General features: G+C 45.7%; 10 protein-coding genes across 10 annotated transcripts; 7 read left to right on the forward strand and 3 right to left on the reverse strand.

Annotated features, from left to right (window-relative positions):
* Positions 1–716: 716 nt before the first annotated feature.
* GLAREA_12579 (SIS) lies at positions 717–2,494 on the forward strand (the record flags this gene model as incomplete). The annotated part of the gene is made up of 3 exons (XM_008083360.1): positions 717–1,219; positions 1,270–1,803; positions 1,861–2,494. 3 exons carry the CDS (start codon positions 717–719, stop codon positions 2,492–2,494), a joined length of 1,671 nt encoding a protein of 556 aa, XP_008081551.1.
* A 500-nt stretch (positions 2,495–2,994) lies between these two features.
* GLAREA_12580 (uncharacterized protein) lies at positions 2,995–4,016 on the forward strand (the record flags this gene model as incomplete). The annotated part of the gene is made up of 3 exons (XM_008083361.1): positions 2,995–3,152; positions 3,214–3,323; positions 3,379–4,016. 3 exons carry the CDS (start codon positions 2,995–2,997, stop codon positions 4,014–4,016), a joined length of 906 nt encoding a protein of 301 aa, XP_008081552.1.
* A 1,824-nt stretch (positions 4,017–5,840) lies between these two features.
* GLAREA_12581 (uncharacterized protein) lies at positions 5,841–6,683 on the forward strand (the record flags this gene model as incomplete). The annotated part of the gene is made up of 4 exons (XM_008083362.1): positions 5,841–5,865; positions 5,971–6,061; positions 6,115–6,447; positions 6,524–6,683. 4 exons carry the CDS (start codon positions 5,841–5,843, stop codon positions 6,681–6,683), a joined length of 609 nt encoding a protein of 202 aa, XP_008081553.1.
* Positions 6,684–7,554: 871 nt separating this feature from the next.
* GLAREA_12582 (uncharacterized protein) lies at positions 7,555–9,734 on the forward strand (the record flags this gene model as incomplete). The annotated part of the gene is made up of 2 exons (XM_008083363.1): positions 7,555–7,987; positions 8,044–9,734. The coding sequence occupies 2 exons, from the start codon at positions 7,555–7,557 to the stop codon at positions 9,732–9,734; spliced, it is 2,124 nt and encodes a 707-aa protein (XP_008081554.1).
* A 236-nt stretch (positions 9,735–9,970) lies between these two features.
* Positions 9,971–10,755, reverse strand: GLAREA_12583 (alpha/beta-Hydrolase; the record flags this gene model as incomplete). The annotated part of the gene is made up of 2 exons (XM_008083364.1): positions 9,971–10,212; positions 10,266–10,755. The coding sequence occupies 2 exons, from the start codon at positions 10,753–10,755 to the stop codon at positions 9,971–9,973; spliced, it is 732 nt and encodes a 243-aa protein (XP_008081555.1).
* Positions 10,756–11,744: 989 nt separating this feature from the next.
* GLAREA_12584 (uncharacterized protein) lies at positions 11,745–13,685 on the forward strand (the record flags this gene model as incomplete). The annotated part of the gene is made up of 1 exon (XM_008083365.1): positions 11,745–13,685. One exon carries the CDS (start codon positions 11,745–11,747, stop codon positions 13,683–13,685), a length of 1,941 nt encoding a protein of 646 aa, XP_008081556.1.
* Positions 13,686–14,327: 642 nt separating this feature from the next.
* On the reverse strand, positions 14,328–15,239 carry GLAREA_12585 (uncharacterized protein; the record flags this gene model as incomplete). Its single annotated transcript, XM_008083366.1, has 1 exon — positions 14,328–15,239. One exon carries the CDS (start codon positions 15,237–15,239, stop codon positions 14,328–14,330), a length of 912 nt encoding a protein of 303 aa, XP_008081557.1.
* A 536-nt stretch (positions 15,240–15,775) lies between these two features.
* GLAREA_12586 (uncharacterized protein) lies at positions 15,776–16,503 on the forward strand (the record flags this gene model as incomplete). The annotated part of the gene is made up of 4 exons (XM_008083367.1): positions 15,776–15,854; positions 15,964–16,155; positions 16,208–16,357; positions 16,409–16,503. The coding sequence occupies 4 exons, from the start codon at positions 15,776–15,778 to the stop codon at positions 16,501–16,503; spliced, it is 516 nt and encodes a 171-aa protein (XP_008081558.1).
* Positions 16,504–17,561: 1,058 nt separating this feature from the next.
* Positions 17,562–18,146, forward strand: GLAREA_12587 (uncharacterized protein; the record flags this gene model as incomplete). Its single annotated transcript, XM_008083368.1, has 1 exon — positions 17,562–18,146. The coding sequence occupies one exon, from the start codon at positions 17,562–17,564 to the stop codon at positions 18,144–18,146; it is 585 nt and encodes a 194-aa protein (XP_008081559.1).
* Positions 18,147–19,028: 882 nt separating this feature from the next.
* Positions 19,029–20,967, reverse strand: GLAREA_12588 (MFS general substrate transporter; the record flags this gene model as incomplete). The annotated part of the gene is made up of 7 exons (XM_008083369.1): positions 19,029–19,302; positions 19,353–19,714; positions 19,764–20,206; positions 20,260–20,406; positions 20,457–20,560; positions 20,613–20,738; positions 20,792–20,967. 7 exons carry the CDS (start codon positions 20,965–20,967, stop codon positions 19,029–19,031), a joined length of 1,632 nt encoding a protein of 543 aa, XP_008081560.1.
* Between the last annotated feature and the right edge of the window lie 2,017 nt (positions 20,968–22,984).

Consider the following 22,984-nt stretch of genomic DNA (forward strand, 5'->3'; position numbering starts at 1 on the left):
TGGGGATTGTGAATAAGTCACTTGCATGAAGTCGTTTATGCTTACAGAATGCTACAACAATCCTACTGCAATTGACACAGCCATCATGAACTAGTAGACGGTCGAGACTTTCTTCTTGGACCTTTATTATGTGAGTCGCTCAGTAATTGCATTTAGCGCCCAACCACACCCCTGCTCGCTGCGACGACCTGACCTCAAGCTGATGGTGGGGTTATGTAAAACGTCATAAGCGATTATGCAACCGGTCTTTCCATCCGTAAATCGCTTTTATTTACTCAAAACCCTCGATTGCCTCACGACTTTAAAGAATTGAGTAGAGCAACAGCTGAGAAACATCAACACAATCTTCGGTAAGTAAGAACAAATTCTGTCCACTTCTGAGAGCATCGTACGAGCGGAAAAACCGAAAGATTAAGACCGTGCGGGGTCGTATCGAGAAAACACCCCACCACTTTCCATAGTCGAATTTATCTCATGACAAGGACCGGAGATCTGAATTGAAAAAACATCAGGAAATATTTGGCTGACTTATGCATTCCCCTCAGTACCTGACTTCCATACCAAGCAATCGCGAGAATTCCCTTCAATCCTAGTTCACCGGAGACGCAGCTGCCAACAAAACAAACCACTCTGTCCAGACATCTCCGGCAGATACAACATATAATCTTCAACTTTCTAAGCTTTGAAGAGATAATATACTCGATCGTACCTACAAAATGGCAGAAGCCGGAGTCCAAGCTACGTCGCTTCCATCATGGAAGGCGTTGCAGTCACACCACGATTCCGTTGGACGATCATTCGTCCTGAAAGAAGCATTCAAGTCGGACCCGAAGCGATTCGATAAATTCTCTCAAACATTCAAAAACACTTCTGATAACTCGGAAATTCTCTTTGATTTCTCGAAGAATTTAATCACCGAAGAGACTATTAAGCTGCTGGTCCAGGTTGCGAAGGATGCCAAAGTTGAAGAGCTTCGCGATGCTATGTTCAAGGGAGAGAAAATAAACACCACTGAGGACAGAGCCGTGTTGCACGTTGCGTTAAGAAATGTGTCCGGCGAGCCCATCGAGGTTGATGGAAAAGATGTCATGCCTGGCGTACAGAAGGAGCTGGAACACATGAAGGAATTTAGTAACGCTATTCGCAGTGGAGAGTGGAAAGGTTACACTGGAAAGCCATTGACTACTATCATCAATATTGGAATTGGTGGTAGTGATCTGTAAGTTCTATTATACGCTGATGCCATCGATCAATTACTGATTATTACAGTGGTCCAGTTATGGTTACAGAAGCTCTCAAGGCCTATGGCGACCGTAAACAAACCCTCCACTTCGTTTCCAACATTGATGGTACTCATATGGCTGAGGCGGTACGTGACTCTGATCCAGAGACCACTCTCTTCTTGGTTGCATCAAAAACATTCACAACAGCCGAAACCACTACAAATGCAAACTCCGCAAAAACCTGGTTCTTGGAGAAAACCGATGGAAAGGGTGATATTGCGAAGCATTTTGTGGCTCTCTCTACCAATGAGTCAGAAGTCACCAAGTTCGGTATTGATGCTAAGAACATGTTTGGATTCGAGAGCTGGGTAGGTGGAAGATACAGTGTGTGGTCTGCTATCGGACTGAGTGTGGCTATCCACATTGGATTCGATAACTTCCACCAGTTCTTGTCTGGAGCTCAGGCCATGGACAAACATTTCCGCGAAACTCCTCTTGAGAAGAACATTCCAGTCCTTGGTGGTCTTCTAAGCGTCTGGTACTCCGATTTCTTCGGTTCCCAGACTCATTTGGTTTCTCCGTAAGTCACAACAAACATACTACCAATACAGCAGTGTCTGTAATTAACCAAACACAGTTTTGACCAATATCTTCACCGATTCCCAGCTTATCTCCAACAGCTTTCTATGGAGTCAAACGGAAAATCAGTTTCTCGTGACAACAACTTCATCAAGACCTACACTACCGGTCCAATTCTTTTCGGAGAACCGGCCACTAACGCTCAACACTCTTTCTACCAACTCCTCCACCAAGGTACCAAGATCATTCCAAGTGACTTCATCCTCGCAGCCGAGTCACACAACCCAACCCCTGGTGACAAACACCAGAAGATGCTTGCATCAAACTTCTTTGCACAAGCTGAGGCTTTGATGGTTGGAAAACATGACGAAGAGCTGAAAGCAGAAAATACGCCTGAGCCTCTTATGAAGCACAAGACCTTCAACGGTAACCGACCTACAACATCCATTCTCGCACAGAAGATCACACCAGGAACGCTTGGTGCTCTGATCGTCTACTACGAGCATTTGACTTTCACCGAGGGAGCTATCTGGAACATTAACTCTTTCGATCAATGGGGTGTCGAGCTCGGAAAGAGTCTTGCCAAGAAGATCCAGAGCGAGCTTGATGAGCCTGGAAACCCATCTGGACATGATTCCAGCACTGGTGGATTGATTGCTGCGTTCAAGAAGAAGGCTGGTCTTTCCTCATAGCTCTCATTGAGTAAGCTGTAAAAGCGACACGCTGGATTTTGGACGCTGGCTGGTGGGAGGGGAAAGCACAGAGGAACGGATAAATTTAGACGTGTAACGTTTTGGAAATAGGATGACTAATTTGCCAAACGATATAGCCAAATTACTTTACATGAAATTTATGAAGCAATTGTTGACTCAATGATGGCTGACTGAAGTACTTGCACGTGCTGTCTTGATGGCTTCATGGAAATTCTTGGCGCTCCAAAGCGATCTCAGATAATTCCAACCTTTTTGCACCTGCGAAATAAAATTTAACTTTTGAGCTTAAAGTAATAATGACATTTTAAACTTTGCTTCGACAGATTTTCACGTCCAATTGTCGAATTAACTGATGTTCTATATGAAGTAAGCTTCAACGCGTTGGGAGCTAATGCGCTATGTAATGTTTTGGCTAGGGCACTTTTTGTCCACCCACTACCTAGGTGTCAACATCACCGCAACCTCACAACCCAAACGACATGGCGATGCGATTCCCGGTATTGCGACTGATATGGGTCTTTTTGATGGGCTTAAGGGTGGAGATGCTGGCGGATGCGCAGGAAGAGCATACAGCGATTCCCCTGCCCAGTTACCACTACGGCGCAAAGATTGAAGTTAGTTGTCTGAATAGGAGCATGTGAGTATGCGCCATTGGATACAAGTGAGGATGGATCTAGGTGCTAATTCGCGTTTGTTAGTGATACAGGCGAACATATTTCGAACGAGAGGAACGAACTGGAGTATGTTCCGTTCCCAGTGTGCAATGAGACGGGTAAACCTTTGGAGCTCATGTATGGGATTGAGGAAGGTATAGAAACGCGCAATACGAGCAAGGAATACAGCTAACACTTTCACTCCGCCAGAACTCAATTGCACAATACCAGTAATAACAGACCCCTTCTTCCACCTTCTCGAATTCTACATCCACAACGATGCGCCCCTATCCTGTCGAATCCCCTCTCGCCCGCCCCCCTCCGTCCAACTCGCAGAACAACCTTCTCCCCCAACCGAATACGTCCCCCTCATCTTCGCCCTCGCAGGCACCCTTCAACTCTCCCACCTCCACATCTCCACGCACCTCAACATCCTCCTCCACTCGACCCCAAAACACCATCTCCACCACCACGACTCCGGCGTGATAGATTCGGGAGCTGCCTACTCGACCTCCCCCCTCTCACACACCACCGGCCCCGCTGCTCTCACGAAGAAACTGGTTATCGGTGACCCACTGCCCCTACAATTTTCTGTAAGATGGTTTCCGACGCCCGCGCTGCCGAGGGAGAATGGGAAGGTGGAGTGGGCGGGGATAGGAGGGCATTTCTATGTTAGCACGGCGTTTTATTGTTTGGTCAGTGCGGGTGCTGGGGCTAGTGTGGTTACAGTGTGGTTCTGGGGCGTGGTGCTGCCGAAGAGGTTGAGGGCTAGGGCGAAGGGGATGGGTGCGAATACGCCGTTGGGGTATGGGGTTGGGAATGGGTGGGGGATGGGGAAGAGGGATTGAAATGTTGCGTGGAAGAGAAGGATTGGTTCTAGAAGGTTGCATGAGGTCGCGGTAGCTTGACTGGAAAGGAAAACCGAAGTGGACAGCTCTTGACACTGAGCTGGCTCGTGTTACATTGGATTGTAAGACTGGAACGATACGTAATAATTCTGGGCAGATAATTGGGAGTCGAGCTGGATATACCATGAGCCGTAATGGCATTAAGGGCAGGACACAAGCTGTGTGTTTAGCGGAACTTGGTTTGGTCGAAATGGGATCATGAGATGAGCGTTGTACGAGAGTTGAAAAGCAATATCAATACTTATCGTCACTTCTTCACGAGATGGGTCTAAATGTGGCTGTGATAGCTGTGATATTTGATCGTTGTTTGGGGTGGACAAGGTTAGTGGGGACGTGAAATTCGATGTTTAGACCTTTGGGTTGATGGGATCCCGGGGACTTCGTGTATGGATTTCAGGAAATGGCATACTTTAGAGTCTTCTTACAGCAGCTTCATATCATGAGGAGCGGACTAATCTCGATTATACTCGTAGCTTAGACGACAGATCCTATCAACTCAAAGTACTGCTTAGACAGGGTGAGGTTTCAATCGTCTTACTCATTCGAACCTGGTCTTATTTACATAAGAAAACAGACGAGATAATGCACGATATTTTGTCTACTTGTTTGAAGAAATACCGTGGTTCAACTGTCATTAAGGAGTTTTATCGCACCAAACATACACAGAATTCTCGAAAGCAGAGCCGCATTCCAGCCTCCAATACAGCATTTTCAATATCAAAGTCCGACAGTTTTTTGACCGTCCAATGTCTGGATGGAGATCGTGCACCTGCCATAAAAGCTTGGACTTCGTCGCGAGTATCATTTGTCGACGGAAGCTCTTCGATTGGTCCAGCGAGCAATAATTGGTGGCGGGTTCTTATTGGGCGCCTTACCGATTAGCGAGAGGGTTTTTTGACTGCTCAGGCATGAGAGGATGTGTTTGTACGAAGCTCAAGAAATTTCAGGAAATAAGTAGATACTTCTCTCGTCAATTGTCTGTATATTTTCAGACTGAAGAGTATCTGTAGAACGATTCGTCTTTCTCAAAAATCATCGAGGAGTTCTGGATATGAGGTGCGTTCAACCTCGGGAGCCGTTTTGTCAATATGCAGGTATTCGGAGCTGAGCTGAAGATGGACCCTGCGAATACAATACGGTATGTAACCTTGAAGTACTCGCAGGGGTACGGGTTTGTACACGATTAAGTCCTGCATTTCTGCGTCTTTATTGCAAACCTCTGATGACCCAAGCTTCAAGAGTAATTCGACTTGACGCTTACACCATTACTAGCATATCTCAAGCATCCCAAGCTTCTTATTACCACAATCCAAGGTTCTCACCACCTTCAGGCTCACGAAAACGCCTAACCAATACTCCATACCTCCCACAGCCTCGTCCCAAACCAGCTCATGCGGCTGAAACGCCCCGTATTTTCTGGACCCCTCCCCCCTTTTTCATTCGCCTAGACGCTCCCTTGGCAGACGGGAACACCAAATATTGTCGTTCTTTTTCTATTTTCATACGCTTGCCTTGGGACAGCTGCAAGGCAGATGAAGCAGGCGTCCAGTGGCTTGTGTGATGGGGAGATGAGAGGGTGTGGGGTGATGCCTGGGTTTATAAGAGATGGAGCTCCTCCCGTCAGGGCTGAACGATTGGAATTTGTTGAGAGTTTTTTGTGATTGAAGAGAGATTTTTGACGTTTTGAAATTTGAGATTTGAGATTTATAAGTTGCAATTTGAAGCGCAAAGGATTTTAGAGGATATTGGATTATTACTGTCAAGATGGCTGCTACTTGGGATCAAAAACGTGAGTTTTCAGCTCTGGAAATTCAAATGCGCGTGGAGACAGAGAAAGAAAGAGCGACAGAAAGAGGAATTGATGGGATATGGACCAGAAACTAATTCAAAATAGCTGTTCCAGAATACTCTGCTCAACCACCAGCGCAACTTCCAACACCAAGTCCTCACCAGAGTCCGATGCAATATCAACAGACCGGTCAACCGTAAGTCCCCCAATTCTCACAATCCTCCATCTCATCAATCTAACGCTTTCTAGCCAACAACAATACTTCCAACAACCAATCCACGACCCCAACAATCCTCAAATGGCCCAAGCCCAACAGCCTCAAGTCGTATACATGCAACAACAACCAACCGGCATGACCTCCCCCGGCCATCCACAAGTCCAGCAACAGCAAGTCCCTATGCAGCAAATCCATCCTCAGCAAGGGGGACAGCCCGGTCAACCAGGCGCCCCAGCAGGAGGCCGCACATATCAGAACGTCACCCCGCTCGCGAGTCTGGGACGTAGCGCTGCGCCGGTGGATTGTCCCGCGTGTGGGCAGAGGAGCATGACGAAGATTAGCTTTTTGGCGGGGAATTATACACAGTAAGCCTTATTCAGAGTCTGTCGGATTCTGCCAAAAGTATTTCGCTGGATTGACGTGAGACTAACGGTTTCACAGCGGATGGGCAGTCGGTTTATGTTGTCTCACCTGGTTCTTCTGCTGGGTTCCATACGTGGTTGATGGATTCAAGAATGTCGATCATAATTGTGGACAATGCGGTGTTTTGCTTGCGACTTGGCATCGTAGTGGTGGTGTTGATGTGCATCAACACCAGTAGATTGCTCGTTGAGGGACAAGATTGGGATAGGAGGTGAAGGAGGAGTCGGGTGTTCACTGTTGATATTGTGGAGGCTCATGACTATATTTTGGCGCGAGGTATTTTGGACTTAATATAATGGCTTTTTTACACGCGATTCTTCTTTTTGATTTTGAAAATGATTTTTGAGTCAATATGCTACATGATCGTTACAGTTATTTTCTTACCTTGCTGCTAGAACTTGTCGGTTTGAAGCGAAGAAAACCTGCGGAAAGACGCAATTCGTGTGTATACTGTTCAAACTTTTAAGGTTATAATGACGCTGCCGCTATGATAAAATTGGGGTACTTCCATTGGAAACATACCGACTTAAACGAAAAAGCTAAGAGACAAATCTTATCATTCAAGCAACAACGTCTTAGTATTTGAAGAGCTAATATTTTCCAGAGTAGACAATTTCAAGTGTTCGAGGCGAAGTTCGGTGTAACAAGGCACGAACCGTACTTTTGGTTTTTGTAAACGGTTTTGCTGCAGGACGCATTTTCCACGAGTTCTTCCTTTCCAATTTCGATGACTACTTATGTATTTGATTCAACTTACCTCTTCATTTTTAGTAAATCGGGTGTTTCCAATCGTGCTGGCGAGAGTGGAGCTGCCCAATTCTGCAGCGTTTAGCTTCGCTTTTCAATTGGCAGAGATTCCCCACGACTCGGATTCATGCAGCAGATTCGCTTGATTGGACATCTCGTCAGCAGCCTGAACACAATCTTTGCAGACATGTAAGTTGGCGGCGGGATACTCTCTTGTGTTTTCACAGCCTTATTATTTTGTTAGTTTATCTACCAAATGCCTTTGGTAGGATCACTACAACTTTGGAAATGTACGGAGTATTATGGATCTTGACGACGCTTCTCTGTTAGCAAAATCAACAGCGGAATTTACTCACCGACATCCTCCAATCCAGATATGCACACTTTGCAAGCTCCTTTTTGAGTCTGAAACTAGGCTTCCCACGGCTCGAACCATTCCACAACAGATATTCCAAACACCTGAAGGATATTATTTCCATCGAACAACTCAAGAACTCGAGCTATCGGCTAACGAAGGCTGTAAATTTTGTACAGATGTGTTCAAACACCACCCTCTGCGGAATGATTGGAAGTTTGAGAGCAAAGACTGGAAAGTCACTTTGAATATTTCTTATGATGCCCTTGAAAATCGTCTGGTTATTTGTGGCTGGCGAGCCAGTGATCTTTGGTTGGGAGCTTATTGGAGAAAAGAGCGAATGAGTGTCTTGGTGGATTGGCATTTGTTCACATATTCTGGTATCTCTAGACAACGAGTTTTTTTTTTGTTTTGGCATAACAGCTAATTTCTTTAGATAACCCGGCTGCTCAGTACATTACCGGAAGAATTCCCTACGTAGGAGTAGGTTCTTCTAGAAGTTATGAGACGGCCAGAGCATGGTTAAACGAATGCATAGAGCATCATGATGACTGCAAGATGCCTGATATTGTTATTCTTCCAAAGAGGTTGGTGGAAGTGTCGCCTTTAGGAGCTATAGAGGGTGCTCGCTTAGCCCAAACGGAAGGACTTGTTGGAAATTATTATGCACTGAGCTACTGCTGGGGAAAGCCACAGCCATTTTCCACAAAGTCGGACATCGTGGAGAAGTATTCGGAAAGTCTTCCTATCGACGCATTGCCTCAAAGCATTTTAGACGCGATGGAAGTGACCCGTCAGCTCGGAGTTCGCTTTCTATGGATTGACTCGCTCTGTATAATCCAAGACGATCCTGCAGACCTAGCGAACGAGCTTGGAAATATGGGCAGAATATACCAGAATGCTCAGCTGACGATATCTGCGGCATCGGCAGCAGATTGCACAAAGGGCTTTCTCAGTCGACGGTCAGGAGCCGCCGAAGATGAAAATCCACGGTCCTGTTCATTAAACGTGGATAAGCATGTCTTCGGAAATTTCGTGCTGAGCACACACAGCAATTGGGATGGCCATTGGAGTCGCCACGTTTTGCCCATCAACAGTCGAGCATGGACACTTCAGGAAACTTTACTCGCCCAACGACTTCTAATTTACGGCAACGAGAGCGTAGTCTGGAAGTGTCAAAGCCCTTCTGCAAATAAACCAGATTGGTATCGATCGGCTGGTTTCTTGGATTACTCTACATCCGACATCATCGGCACACGTATTCCGGACGCTGATCAAGGAATGGGAGTACCACCAGTGCCTTACGATGATCAGAATATGGTGAAGAGAATGATGTGGGGGAATACGGTGTGTCATTATAACAGACGTGATCTTTCAAATAAGCAAGACAAACTTCCAGCTATCTCTGCTGCTGCGGAATTCTTCTCGAAATTTCTAGGCCCGGAGCCGGGAGATTATTTGGCTGGTCTCTGGAGAGGTACTCTGGTGTATGACCTCTTGTGGTATATTGAAGATGACGATCTCGGTTCCCGGGATGTTTCCAACCATCTAGTTGCTCCATCGTGGTCGTGGGCTTCTGTTTCTGGACGCATATCTGATAGCTATGTCAGTCTCACCGCTCAAGGAAAGTTTGTTTCAACAGTTGACATCGTGAGCTGTAGTGTTAACCTCTCAAGTATACGCACACCCTTTGGTGAAGTCCGAGGTGGTGAACTCGTTATTCTCGGGCATCTGACTCATTTGTTAATTGGTCCAGGTCATGATATCTACGGAAGAATCGAGAACTCAAGATTATATGAATCCGATACGAGGAAAGCAATGGAAGATACGAAAATAACATGGGATACAGTCGATGATTTTAAGAGGTTGATGATGACAAATAGACTGTCACTCTTGCCTAATGGCGCAGATCCTTACGTCCCAGCTTCGGTAGTAGTTTTAGGATATACATTGTGGGAGGACGATTGTGAAAGTGTGTGGTACAAGACCGCTCGTGGGTTGGTACTGCAAACTGCACCAGGTGGCTCTGGATATTACTCTCGGATTGGAACTTTTGAGAGTCGATGTCAGGCTTCGAGGGCCTGTTGGTGGGAGGAATCAAAAATTAGCACCGTAAATGTCATATGAAGCATCCTACACTTGGGCTGCTTAAAAATCCAGACATAATCTTAAAAAGTTCGAACTTAGACGGCAAAGTATTCATTGTTCTTTTGTGCTCTCCGATATAAGCTAAGATTGATAAGACTCCGAGGCTGTAATTTCTGTGCGCTATTCCAGAAATCCAAACTATCCCAATACCAAAATCTATCTAGTTGTGAATTTTAAACTAAGACAAATAACCAGACGAACGTGACAACGCCTCCTCACCATCCGCGCTTCTCCTGAACCGGGACGAAGCCTGCTATCTTTCTAATACATTGAACAAACTTTTCCACATCACTTTTCTTCCAGGGCATGGCGTGCCGGTATTCAATTTCAATGGCAGCAGAATGTTGAGGATCGTAGTAAGTTTTGAATTGCTCCTTGCCACGCTGGTAGTTTGGATCTATAGTGCCATGCAAGTGTAAAGTGGGCACTTTGATAAGATCAAGCTTGTTGGATCCATCTGGGAGGAGGGTTAGCCCGGTAAGATATGGATATGGAAAGTTGCCGGCTTACCTCGTGATATCGAGCTGACCATAGGTGCTCCCCCACCCATACACAACACACCAAACTGCAAATCAATATCTCCATTTCTGAAAAGACCTGCTTCCTTCCTCCTCTGTTGATCTAGCAATAAGCCACCAACTACTCTAGTCCCTTGACTGAAACCCATTGCTGCCACCCAGTTACCGCCCTTTTGCCTCATCATATCCCACACTCTATCAATTCCATCCTCCTCCATCATACCGGAGCTCTCAAATCCACTTCCATCAGTGAGCTCTATTCCATTTGGGGAAGTGAACCAGCTCCGATAAGGCTGGTATATTTCATCTCTGAATGCTGGAAGGACTTCAGGGCCTGCTGAACGCTCAAATGGTGCGTCAAAGAATACGAATTCATACTCGTTTCGCAATGCATGGGCCGTTGGCGAGCACTGAATCTCTGAAATAGTAGAGTTCGAACCACCTCCGTGGAAGAAAGCGATTCTAGGGAGAGCTGGGGCCATGTTGGTGTTAGTTGGTGCTTTCAGGTAACCAGTTGAAATGGATCAGAGTCTCAGAGAGCTCGTTGTCTTGAAGTCTAATGTGAAGCTTGAGAAGTATATATCGCTCGGTCACCTGAGCAGGATTTCAAGATGGGTATAGAGAAGGAATTGTTTAGAAGATGATGGAGATAAGAATACATCACGCAATGTCAGCGTGTAATCTGACGTTACACTTCGAACGCCGCAGAATCCTACCTACCTGCCGGACTCGGACGTCCGAGGAGGACCAATAGAAGAGGTCATTGAGCTGGTAACATGTGACTGAGTATAGACATTGAGATTTCAATGCATATATATAAGTGTCATGTTGTGAAACTTTTTATTAAGAGGTTTTTATGAGTAAGAAGATGTGGTGTTGTGATGACGTGGAAATGATAGGTTAAAGGTCACGTGGAACGCTACGATCTGGAATTATGGGTCTTTCCTTTTTCAACCCATACTTCAACTTCATTATCTCAAACAAACAAACAACCATCTTGAGCATTGCAAAAAAACCCCAACAGCCTTGAAGTCAAGGCCTGTTGATAGTCTTTTGCTTTTGAGTATCCGATCACGTGTAGCTATCGTGTCTTGTCCAATCGATTCCTGGTTATCTGTTTCTGTTTGTTTCGTACTTTGGGTTTCATGAACACAATATGGATATTCTGCACATGAGTCTTACGCTTCAAGCCAATATCTAGCAATGTTTTTGTCAAGTTCAATAGCGCTCTGTTTCCCTTCCGTTCGTTTCGTTATTTCTTTCGGTCTTATTATTGGCCAAAGTCACGCTTGCATAGCCGCAGTACTTGAGAATCAGCGTCAGTTCAGTCAGTAGACTTAACACACCGTTCTGCTAGATTCTGTTGAGATCCGATTTTATCCATCGTGAGCCGCTGCATCATTATACGAGCTGCAAAATCACCGGTCGTTGCCTACGAAAACATTTTACCGTGTCTTTCATACCACAGATTATGGAAACCTCTCCGCTGCTTCAGATATCCTCCCTATCTACCTTGGCCAATGACTGCGAGTCATGCAGAAATCGTTTAGACCGCAAATCTATAGGCTTACAGGTTTTGTCACAGTCTGCGAAAAGCGGCTGCGCCTCTTGTTCGGTTTTACACCGCGTAGTGTTTGAAGTGTTAGACTGTAGATTTCCAGCATGGACAGAGATCAAAGCTGATTTAGTTGTGGCATTTCAAGCTAATTCATCGTTGAGTATTATACTTAGACAAAGCGGAGAAAGAAAAATACCCTCTCTTCAATTCGCCATTTATACCAGGTACGGTCACCCACAGTCTGCGTCGCCTTTCGTAAGAATAGGTCGCGATTGTTCCGGACCTCGACGAGACGCATACTCTGATGTCTGTAAAGACTGGATCGGTAATTGCGAATTAAGCCACTCACGATGTCGGAAAGGACCTACAACTTTACCAGGCCGTATATTAGATGTTGGATTTCACGAAGACAATCTAATCCGCCTCCGTGTCTTTGAGGCTCCTCAAAAAGGCTATTATACAGCACTCAGCCACTGCTGGGGGGGCCTCATTCAGTGCAGGACGACTAAGGGTAATTATTCTGAGAGACTGGACGGAATATCGGTGTCGAGTCTTCCACAATCTTTTCAGGATGCGGTGACTGTCACAAGAAGTCTTGAAGTCAGATACTTGTGGATTGATGCTCTCTGTATCATTCAAGACGACATAGACGACTGGGAGACGATTTCAGGAGATATGGCTGCAATCTACCGTAACGCCTACCTGGTGATCGGTGCTGATATGTCTGAAAACTGTCATGAAGGGTTTCTGAACTCTTGGGAACCGGGCAAGTACCCAACAGGCCCCGGAAAGCCTGTTGCGTATATTACAGACGAGAAAGCCACTTTATACTGGCGCACTCTTCAGCATGAATTCAAACCATGTTCCGTCTTCGCCGACCGCCATAGGCGACAGAAAATCGCAGAGAGAGTCTGGACTTTCCAAGAACATCTTTTGTCCACAAGAATGATACATTTTGCAGACACCGAGCTAGTGTGGGAATGTGAATGTATTGTCCTTTGCGAGTGTATGGAGATAGACCCCAAAGATACGCCAAGCGGCAATTCGATCGATTTTCGCGGTGGTATGGACGGTTTTCGTCAATGGCTCCAATCTTCCATGGATAACAAATTTTCCATGTGGTCATGTATTGTAGATGCAGTAATGGGGAAAAGCATCACGTACGAGCAAGATATTCTTCCAGCTCTTTCTGGAATCGTTGGCGAGTTTCAGCGTAGCGGTGCTGGTCCATATCTAGCTGGTATATGGTTGAACGACTATCCTCAAAGTCTCTTTTGGAGTGCAGGCGGTAGCGGCATCTCTGATCAACGGCCTGTAGCCTACAGAGCTCCCACTTGGTCATGGGCGTCCATAAAAAGCGACCGGCCCCTTTGCAAATACAGCTTCGGGTGGAGCCAACATAGAATACTCAAGACCTACGCTAAAATTATTGCTGCATCATGCACACCAAAGGGAAAAGATCCTCTGGGAGCCGTAACAGATGGATTCATGGAAGTCGTAGGGCCTCTTTTGCAAGTTCGGTGCATTGAGTTTGTTGGTGGGAGCGCTACACTCGTTGCAGACTCCGAGCTCACTTCATCATCTCTCAATCCTATTCGAGGTTTTTTTGATCTTCCAGAATCGCGTGTTTCATCTAAAAATGTTTTTTGTTTGTATATTGGCTCATGGAAGTATCTATATGGGGTCTTTATGAAAGTACGTCCCAGGATATCTGCTCATTCGGGTCTGTTGTTGATCGCTAGTGAAGGCTTAAATGATGGTAAATATGAGAGAGTTGGAATATTCGTTGAAGGGCTTGTCTCGACTGAAGGTCTTCCTTCTGGGGTTGTGGAGACTGTTGTCACTATCATTTAAGAGGATAAGGTTGCCAGTAATTGTATGATTATCGTATGCCATCATATTCAATAACACGAGGGAGAAGATTTAAAGTTAGGTGGAAAGCGCGTCATCTTCCTAGTTCACATAGAAACATAAACTCAACCATATCAGTAATACAACAAGAGACGTGGTAGTCGTAGTGAACGAGTAGCTGTCGAGAATCAACATCTATTCTGTCAAGTTGACAAGACATCGTATGTTTCATTGATCGTTTTCAGTAAATGGGTTTACTTTTGCCTCTTCATGAAAGCTAGCAACAATCAACAGTGGTTACCTACGTTCTATTGCATTGCGAGTACAGGAGAACTAGCAGGTCTTGCCATTTATCTTATGAGCCGTGAGGACAAATGTGATCGTTTTGACAACTCATCTCGAAAATTTGAACTTAGCCATACCATGGATGAATCAACGTTTGCTGTGATACGAGAGCTTAGATATTAATAAGGTAATTACAACAGGTGACGAAGATGTTAGTGTTGTTCTTCGCCATAAACTTGAGCAAATCGTGAGACGTGGTGCATTTTAAGGCATACATACGAATCTATACAACACGGTATGAAATTGATCCAAGAGTCATATTTCGCAGTTATCAACACACTTAATACGTGCTCAACCCTCTCACTCCCCTGTGTCTATGAAGGCTACCTCTGGAACCCATGCCATGAATTGTCGTAAGCGAAGGTCGGTATCATATCCCTCACTGCGTTTTGTTTCTTTCCATCTGTCGAACTCTGTATCTTGTTGAACTTTTACCATTGAAGGCAAAACTCCCGGACGATATACATTCCATACGAACATTTCCTTTAGCCCTCTGATCGAAAAAGCCTGACCTAGAGCCGCTTCCCAATTCTGCATATTTTGTGACACCATACCAGACATACTGACCCACCACACTTTACAGCCTAGTCTCTGTATCTTTTGGAACTCCTCAGGCAGTTTCAACTCCTGGCTGGGGAGAGCATGCGATTCAATAAGTCGCGGCCAGTCTTGAACAAATATGACATCTTTGGAGAAGTTAACCCATATCCGGGCTTCGCCAAGAGCTAGTCGTTCCCAGCGCTCTAGAAACTTCTTATGGGGTGAGTCGCTCTTGTAATAGCCAGCAAAAGCAAGCTTATATCCGTTTTTCTGCATCAGGTATCTGCTTTCGCGGTTGACGTAGAGCATGGCTGGCGCGCGTGGTAGTTTGTCATCGTCTCTCGCCCGAGGAAAAGTGTTGTCGGAAACGTAGTCTCCAACTAATTGTTGGTCTTTTAGATTCTCGTAGGTGTACGACACCGAAAAAAGCTTCGGCAAGAGTCCACGAGGTTGATAGCCGGTGGGCTCCATGAAGCTAGGGACGGCTAGAGGATGTGGCTTTACGTGGACGTGAATGTTTAAAAATAGAATACGTGGTTGAATGGCCATCTTCCAGATTTGATATCGGATTTCTGTGGGTAAACGAGGGAAGGAGTGGAACGCTGTTGCTTTGGAAGGTCCATTGTCTGGGACTTGATTCTGTGCCCGGGACAAGCGATGAGCAGCGGCCATTATATCGGATTTCAGAAAATCAGATGGAGCTTTTTTTTCATCTGCATTAAAGAGCGAAGAAGAATCAAACTGTGAAGTTGATGGAATTGGATGTACGTGATCAAACGGATGGTGCCTGGAGTTATTATGACATCGGAACGGGCAGTTGCGTGCCGATACGTGTAGGTCGGTGCCGAGCTCGGGGATGTCGGGCCGTAGTTCTACTGATGTGTTACACCCACGAAGCAAAAACTGTACTTTACTAGATGATCGGTAGGTATAATGCGTAAAAGTAGAATTTTAGTTTCTAGTTTAAATGGCATGAGATGCCAATATATTTGATTTAGATAGCTTTTCAATTGTCAGATGGTCTGACCTGGCGCAATCAGCCCTGACCTTAAGCGAGATTATTCTACGACCCTGAAGTTCGTTTCTTCAATCCTCCCTGAGCTTTTACACCAGCAATTAACAAGACAAACTTTTGCACAGCGTCAACTTGTCCTCGTTCTTCCTACTAGCACATTTGAGCTTCACATAAGGCAGGCTAAGACGTCGCAATGCCGTCGTCTATTTGGACGCGAAAGCGTGATCTTGTCTACCTGATCTACTTCATCGTGGCTCTTCCTATTGTGTTTAGTGAGTCTCACCATCCTTGGACTCAATAGCCCAAGAGATATCCCCCATCAATCCCTCCTCAGACTGACTCCTAATCTCCGAAATCGGTCGACTGACAATATCGTGATAGTTATGGATTGCCAAGCCATATATCCACCACAATCTACGCCAGCTGTCTTGACCTCTCTCAAAGAGTTTTACATTAGAAACTATAATGACCAGTTCTACGTTAAGACACCTCAATTCTTCAAGACATTTCTGTGGTTTGAACTACTATACCAAGCACCTGCTATGGCATGGGGTATCCAGGGACTGTACAAAGGTACACCTTCAACCATCAGCATACCAAACCATAAGTTGCTGACACCTCACAGATTCTCCAAAGGTTCCGCTGGTATTATTACCATTCTCTGTCAAAGTATTCCTAACCACATTGACATGCATGCTGGAATTTCCTGGGTGGAATATCCCAAACCAGCAGAAAATTACTCTCTGTACGCTCTACGGACCATACCTTCTTTTGTGTACGTGCATAATGATCTTACTTCCCGTGTCAGTGCTAACAGGTTGTGAAGCTGCTTTTATGATGGGCGATATGTATCTGCGTTTGAACACCATAATCAACAAGCTGATGGCGTCACAAAATGAGGGCACGAAGAAGTCGCAGTGAAATATTCCAGCGCACGGTGACATGACAGTTACAATAATTTTCTTCTAGTCTTAAAGGCGTTTTATTGTAGTCACTCAGAGTAGTCACGCAGGGAGTCAGGGTCTGCGATATTCGGTGGTGGTCATTTCGAATGAATGCACATCTTGACACTGAGCAGCAGTGGGTAAAATTGAGAGATTATTTACTAGTGTCAAGGAAAGTGTTTGCTCGGCGTAGTTTTGGCAATCCTGACCCAAGATGGTAGTTCACTTCAGTATTCAGCTTTAGGTCACTTTCTTTGTGTTAATGACTCAAATCCAATATGACTGACTGATGAGTCAAATCCACAAAGAACAAGCTATTTCAGTTAATTCTCTCCGTATTACACCACTGCTAGCTACGCCACAAAGGGAACAATCAATTGTTCACACATTAACTGTACACAACAGAAATTCATTCCCCAATCTTCCTTCCTTTCCGTATGTTCCAAATGGATCACTCTATTTCATCTATGTCCCACCACAAACAACATGAATAATCCATGAACAATACTGAAATTGCCAAATAAAAGGAATAGTTAGAGATGTAAACTTCAAGTCTACTTTCTTTCTTTTTCAATCAATCATCTGGCATCACCATCCAGTCTTAACAAACAGTTGAGATTTTCGCAAGCAAGAAAACAACAAGCAAGTAGAGATTTAGAGAAAGGAATTCACCAAAACATCCCACAAGATGTCTTCCAAAAAGTTTTCAAAATCCACTCTTTCACCCCTGGCAAAGCCATTTGAGCCTTCCCCACGGCTCTTCTCAAGATACATACCTCAACACCACGCAATAATTCCCCCGCTGGCTGGAAGTTGGCAATCAACCTCGATTTCGTCTACACCTCCATAAGCACCCTCTGGATTGGCGAATACCTCGACACTTCATTCCTCGATGTCCTGCCATATCACGCACACGTTGCGCAGGAGATCAACATCTGCATCACCTTTCCCCCGGCACACGAAGAGACAATTGCCTGCAAGCAACAGCAAAGCATATTAATCCAGGAGCTCGTTCACCGACTCAACGATTTCACCATGATAAGAGCTATTGACATAGCGTTCCAGATCCCGGCGAGTGATCCTATGTACAGCTTCGAGCAGATCATGAATGCTGCGCGTTTCTTCCCACTTAGATTTCGGTCCTGGACTTTCAAGGTCTGGAATGGACTTACAGGACACTGGTATAGTTACTTTGAGGTGGATGAGTGGACGTATGCTGATTTTCAGATTTTGCATTTCGCGCTGGCTTTGAGTGGGCAGCAGCAGGAGATGAATGCTGCTGCTGCTCCGATCATGCATCAAGATCAAGAAATAAGATTTGTTCAAGATACTTCGCCAACTCAGAGAACAGTTGGTCGTCGGAACAAGAACTCGAAGCGCACCAAGAAGCCAGCAGTGCAGGCGCAAAAGCTAGAAGGACCTCCACTGACGATAACAACTCTTGGAGATATCTTTGATGCGGCTGAGGCAAAGACAATGGCAAAAGTAGCAATGGCTAGAGATTCTGAAACGGCAGCTGCTGAAGTTATCTCAACTCCCAAGGTAGTCAGAGCCACTAATGTGGCGACTCGTAAGATCTTAAAATGCCTTGGCCCAGACCATAAGGCACAGTCGGTCTAAGCCTGTAGAACAAAGTAAAACCCTCTAAAAATCCAAAAACAATTCAAAACCCTATCTTCATTAATTTCAACTAGCATTTTTTCCACGCGTGAATGCCAACATGCAATCGACGACCGATTACACTACCCAGAGAGCAAGTACAATACACACACTCGCTTAACCCCCCTTCTCACCCCACGCCCTCCTCAAGCATCTCACCCTCATCCTCGTACATCACTAACACCTTCCCCATCAGTCACCTCTACCAAACTCCCCCTCCAACAACACCTCACCACCATCCCAAAATCTCACCACCCCATCCAACCAACAAAATTCAATACTGTAACCCACCCTAACCATTTCCTCCCTCCATAACCCCCCCCTCCACCTTTCCCTTCGACAACTTACGATAGATAATCGCAGCTACGTAAGTTGGTAAGTACTGACAAACCTCTCACCAACCAGCCCATCGTAAACCGCATCTAGAAGCTGTTTATTGCGTGCATATGCAGGCATCTGTTGCTCGCCAGAGGCGTTACACGACATAGAGGTGGTGAGGGGTGAAGGAGGGATCGGAAATGTGGGTGCGGGGATGGATGCAGGGAGGCTTCGGGTGGAGGGCTTGGGAGGGGAGGGGTGGTTGCGGCTTGTTGGTTCGGGAGTGTAGGAAGCACGTAAATTAAACAGAAAGGAAGTTCAAGGAAAGAAAAAGATAATAGTGTAGATGGTAGAGAAATGATCGATTCTATCGCTCACCCCCATGAGAATGATTAAATAAATAGCGAGTCCAAATCACCACAATCAAATATAATTCTTCATTACCCTAATCCCCCAAATAACAAAAGTATCGCAGACTAAAATCCGAACTCATAGGGTATATCTCCATTCTTCCACAGAATCATTCTAAGCAGCCTTAGTCTCAGTCTGCACAACTCGCTTCTCGTCGATGCCAGCACCATCATCGCCGTGGAGTTCCTTCTCGATAAGATTGATATCAACATGTGCGACCTCAGCAGCATCACCATCGAAGATCTTGGCCAGCTCCTCGAGAGTGGGACCGCGGGTCTCGACGTAGAAGAAGTAGACGAAGCAGAGCTCGACGAAGATCCAGATTGTGTAGATGAGGGAGAGATTCCAGTGGTGTGGAAGGTTGTCCCAGGCGATGGCGTTGGTGTAGCTGTTATATGTTAGAATATATTTCTGGGGAGAACTGGGAATTTTACTTACTTTCCGAGAACTAGAGTGGCTTGGACAGTGAGGTTCATGATCATGAGTCCCTTGGCACGGAGCTTGTATGGGAGAATCTCAAGGGAGTATGCGACGAGAAGACCAGACCACGCTAGAGAGTAGAAGACACCGAAAACCCAAACGAACACAACTTGTGGGTAACCAGCAGCCATCTTGGGGTTGAGCGCATCTGGGTCTGGGTTTTGCTTCTCGAATTGCGAGGCGGTGATGGTCCAGCACAAGAAGCAGACACACATTCCGACGGTGGATGTCAAGAAGAGTGGCCGTCTACCGACTCTGTCGACAAGGAGAGCGCAGCCACAACTGACCACGAGGGCGAGAAGAGTTTGTCCTCCGTTAAGCTTTGAAAACTGTCAGTAGTTTTCCGTTACAAGATATTAATTAACATACCGGGATCTTTTGGTTTTGCTTTGTAATACCCATGCTGTTGTAGATAAGATTCATGTAGTTACTGAAGAGAGCGTTTCCACTGTATTGCGAGATGATACCGAGAGAGATAAGAATGGCTAATCTATATCGATTTCCCTTTGTCTTCAAGAAATCGCTGTAGTTACTGGTCTTGCGGAATTCAAATTCGAGTCTCAAAGTCTCCTTGATTTCTTGGTACTCGAACTGGACAGTTGGGTTATGCTCATCACCGTTAGCGTGATAGTAAGCTAGAGTCTTCAAGGCCTCTTCTGGACGATCCTTAGAAATGTGCCATCTTGGTGATTCTGGGACCCAGTAGATGAAAGTGAGTTGGATAACTGCAGGAAGAATTTGGAGAAGGGTCAAACTGCGCCATGACCAATCGTTCTTGATCTGCATAGTAGCCCAAGCAAGCCATGCAACGACTAAAGAAGTGTTAGTGAGATTCAAAGCGTAGGAGAATATTCGATGTTCTTACAGAGAGCACCGAGATTCCAAAGACAATTGTAGATTGTGGTGACACGACCTCTGTGTTGAGGGTGGCAAATTTCGGTAAGGAGAACAGGGGAGGACAATTGAGACAAGCTGTTGCCGAAACCGAGAATGAATCTACCACCAACGTACACTGATAATGTTAGCTATTATGTCAATGACAGGAGGGTAAGTTCAACTCACTTCCATAACCATTGGAAAATGCACCAAGAACACCCCCAAGAATCATGAGAAGGCAACCAACAGCAATGGGAAGCTTTCGTCCCCACCAATCTGCCATATAAGGGCTTGAAGAGTTTCATTAGCAAAGTACAGTAATCTGTGATACAGTATACTTACACAAGCGGAAAGCTTGCAAGACTGCCAATCTGATAAATTGCATTCATCAAACCAAGCGAGCTGCCAGTCGGCTTCTTGAAGTAGGCTTGCCACTGATCGAGATTCTGCGAAGTGTTCAACATCATACTATGATGTCCCGTCAGCAAAGGGTTAAATAGATAAGCTGCTGATAATCTCACCCATCATAACCAGTTGTTGCAGATGCCACGCAAAGGACTGCACACCAGAAATACAGTTTCCTCAGATTGGGATCCGAATACCACTGCACTTTCTCGAATTCAGGTGCCTCCGCGGCAGCAATACCTGCGGCATTCTTCTTCTCGGAGCTGACGCCCGCAAATGCAATACCAACCATCCTGGCGTGGGTTGAGGTTTGTTGCGGTCAGGATGAAGAAAGAAGTTTCGCTATCAAAGTGTGAAGTCGATGCTTTCAACCTGCGACTGTGGAATGAATTTAAAATTGGATATTCTCCAGAGATATGAGTCTAGATATAGAAGTTGTTGGTTTGCTCCCAAGCATGCAAGGATACGAGCGGGGTCCATGGGACATCGCATGGTTTCGGGAACCATTGCATGCTTCACTGCACCTCGATACCGTGAATAGGGTCTCGCCCACAACGCTCATCGTCTGTCTGTATACGGACATTTGGTGTCTTTCAACAGATCCAGCAAATGATGGCCATATCATGTCGCTGATAGGCTGACAGTTTCAACATGTGAGCGCCAATTCCACCTATCAAGAAAATAACGTGCGGCGTGCAGATTGGCTACCCGGGTTCTATACTGCCATCGACCCAGCGCCACGATCGTGAACAATTATCCAAAGCAGAAAAGTTCACTTGGGTCCAGAAGCGTTTGTCGGCTAGACTGCATAGCTTCCGCGCACGCTTTCCAGATTCACTTGGACTTAGCAAATATTATAGGTACTTAGGCTAATTTCAGTTAGATCGCGTTTGAGAAATTTGATTGGACTAACTTACGGTTCAAAGAATTGTGCATTCATGGAAATTGCGGCGCAATCATTGATCTAGGCAACTCAAAAACCAATAGCCAGAAGCAAATCGCTTATAGCTGCCCCAATACAAAGCAGATTGAGAAGAATCTCTCGTTGGTAAACACTCATCTTTCCAACATATTCACGTACATCGAGGTCTCGTTCTGCACACCAAAGTGTGGGGGAATTCGTTGGCGAGTTACGGAAAAATGGTTCAAGGATCCGAAAAGGCGTTGGAGGCTTGCTCAAGGCTTTCCCCCAGGTTAGGCTAAGCTTCTTCTGGTCCCGACCCGCAGAAATATCCCAGTGGCCAAGGGGAGAACTCACGTGATACTGATGCACTTCAGTAATTGCTCCCCTGGTAACTTGTAGAAGATACTTGCGTAGGCAATGAGTCGACAGTTTCATCTAGACAAATGATCTTGGCCTAGTAGATTCACCTTGCTGCGATATCGGTCAATGTTGTGCTGGTGGCTAGAATCGTGTAAAGGTAAAAGTAGATGAAATGATCGATGAACCCAAAGTCTTGTACGTAAAAAGCGGAAATGCTAATGATAAATGATCTGTTAGTGACCAAACTTTTCATGTACCCAGTACTACAGTGCCTAGTACCTTTGCCTTTTGAATATGTGTTTCATGTGTGGAAATGCACGCACGCGGCTGAGTCTCCTCGGAGCAACAATTTTCGGGCACGACTTGCTGAGCCATGCAGACGCGACACGACGAGGATACTGACGAACGCCGATATGCTCTGTGCGACTGTACTCCTCGACGGCCACTCGGCACGATGTTCCCTATGCCACATCTTTGTCTCTGGAGAATTTTCATGTCAGTTGTGATAAAAGACGCTTTGCGCAACCGATCGTTAGTCGCAGCCCAAGAGGCTCCAAGAGGCTTGAGACATCAGGAGCTGTTTGGGAAGAGAGGCTTGCATATCCATGTGATACGCAGATGAGGCTGGAAGAAATATCTTGATAGAATCTAAATCAGGAGACTTGAAGAAGACGATGAGCTGACGTCCGGAAATTTCGGTTAAGCTTACCGGGCGCTAGAGGCGATGGGTCGTAATCTGGGGTACTCCCGTACCCCATGGGAAAATGCAACCCACCCGGACAACGAAGCAACCAGATACTCCAAACCTCGCCAATTGGGGGTCAACTTGGCACGTGGAGCGTGTTCTCTTGTCCCCAAGATTCGATAGTTTGGCCGAGACATGGAATGGTGGGGAAGTGAAGTTTTTGCATCACGACAAAATCCAGCAAACGAAGAATGATGGCCAGCCAGGATCCGCGAGTTGGACGAAACATTGAAGTTTTGAGTGTATTCTAGCTCGTAATCTTCGCCACATCATTGCCACTTTTTCTCATACAGCGATAGA

The sequence above is a fragment of the Glarea lozoyensis genome (assembly GCF_000409485.1).
Source record: "Glarea lozoyensis ATCC 20868 chromosome Unknown GLAREA19, whole genome shotgun sequence".
Classification (NCBI taxonomy): Eukaryota; Fungi; Ascomycota; class Leotiomycetes; order Helotiales; family Helotiaceae; genus Glarea; species Glarea lozoyensis.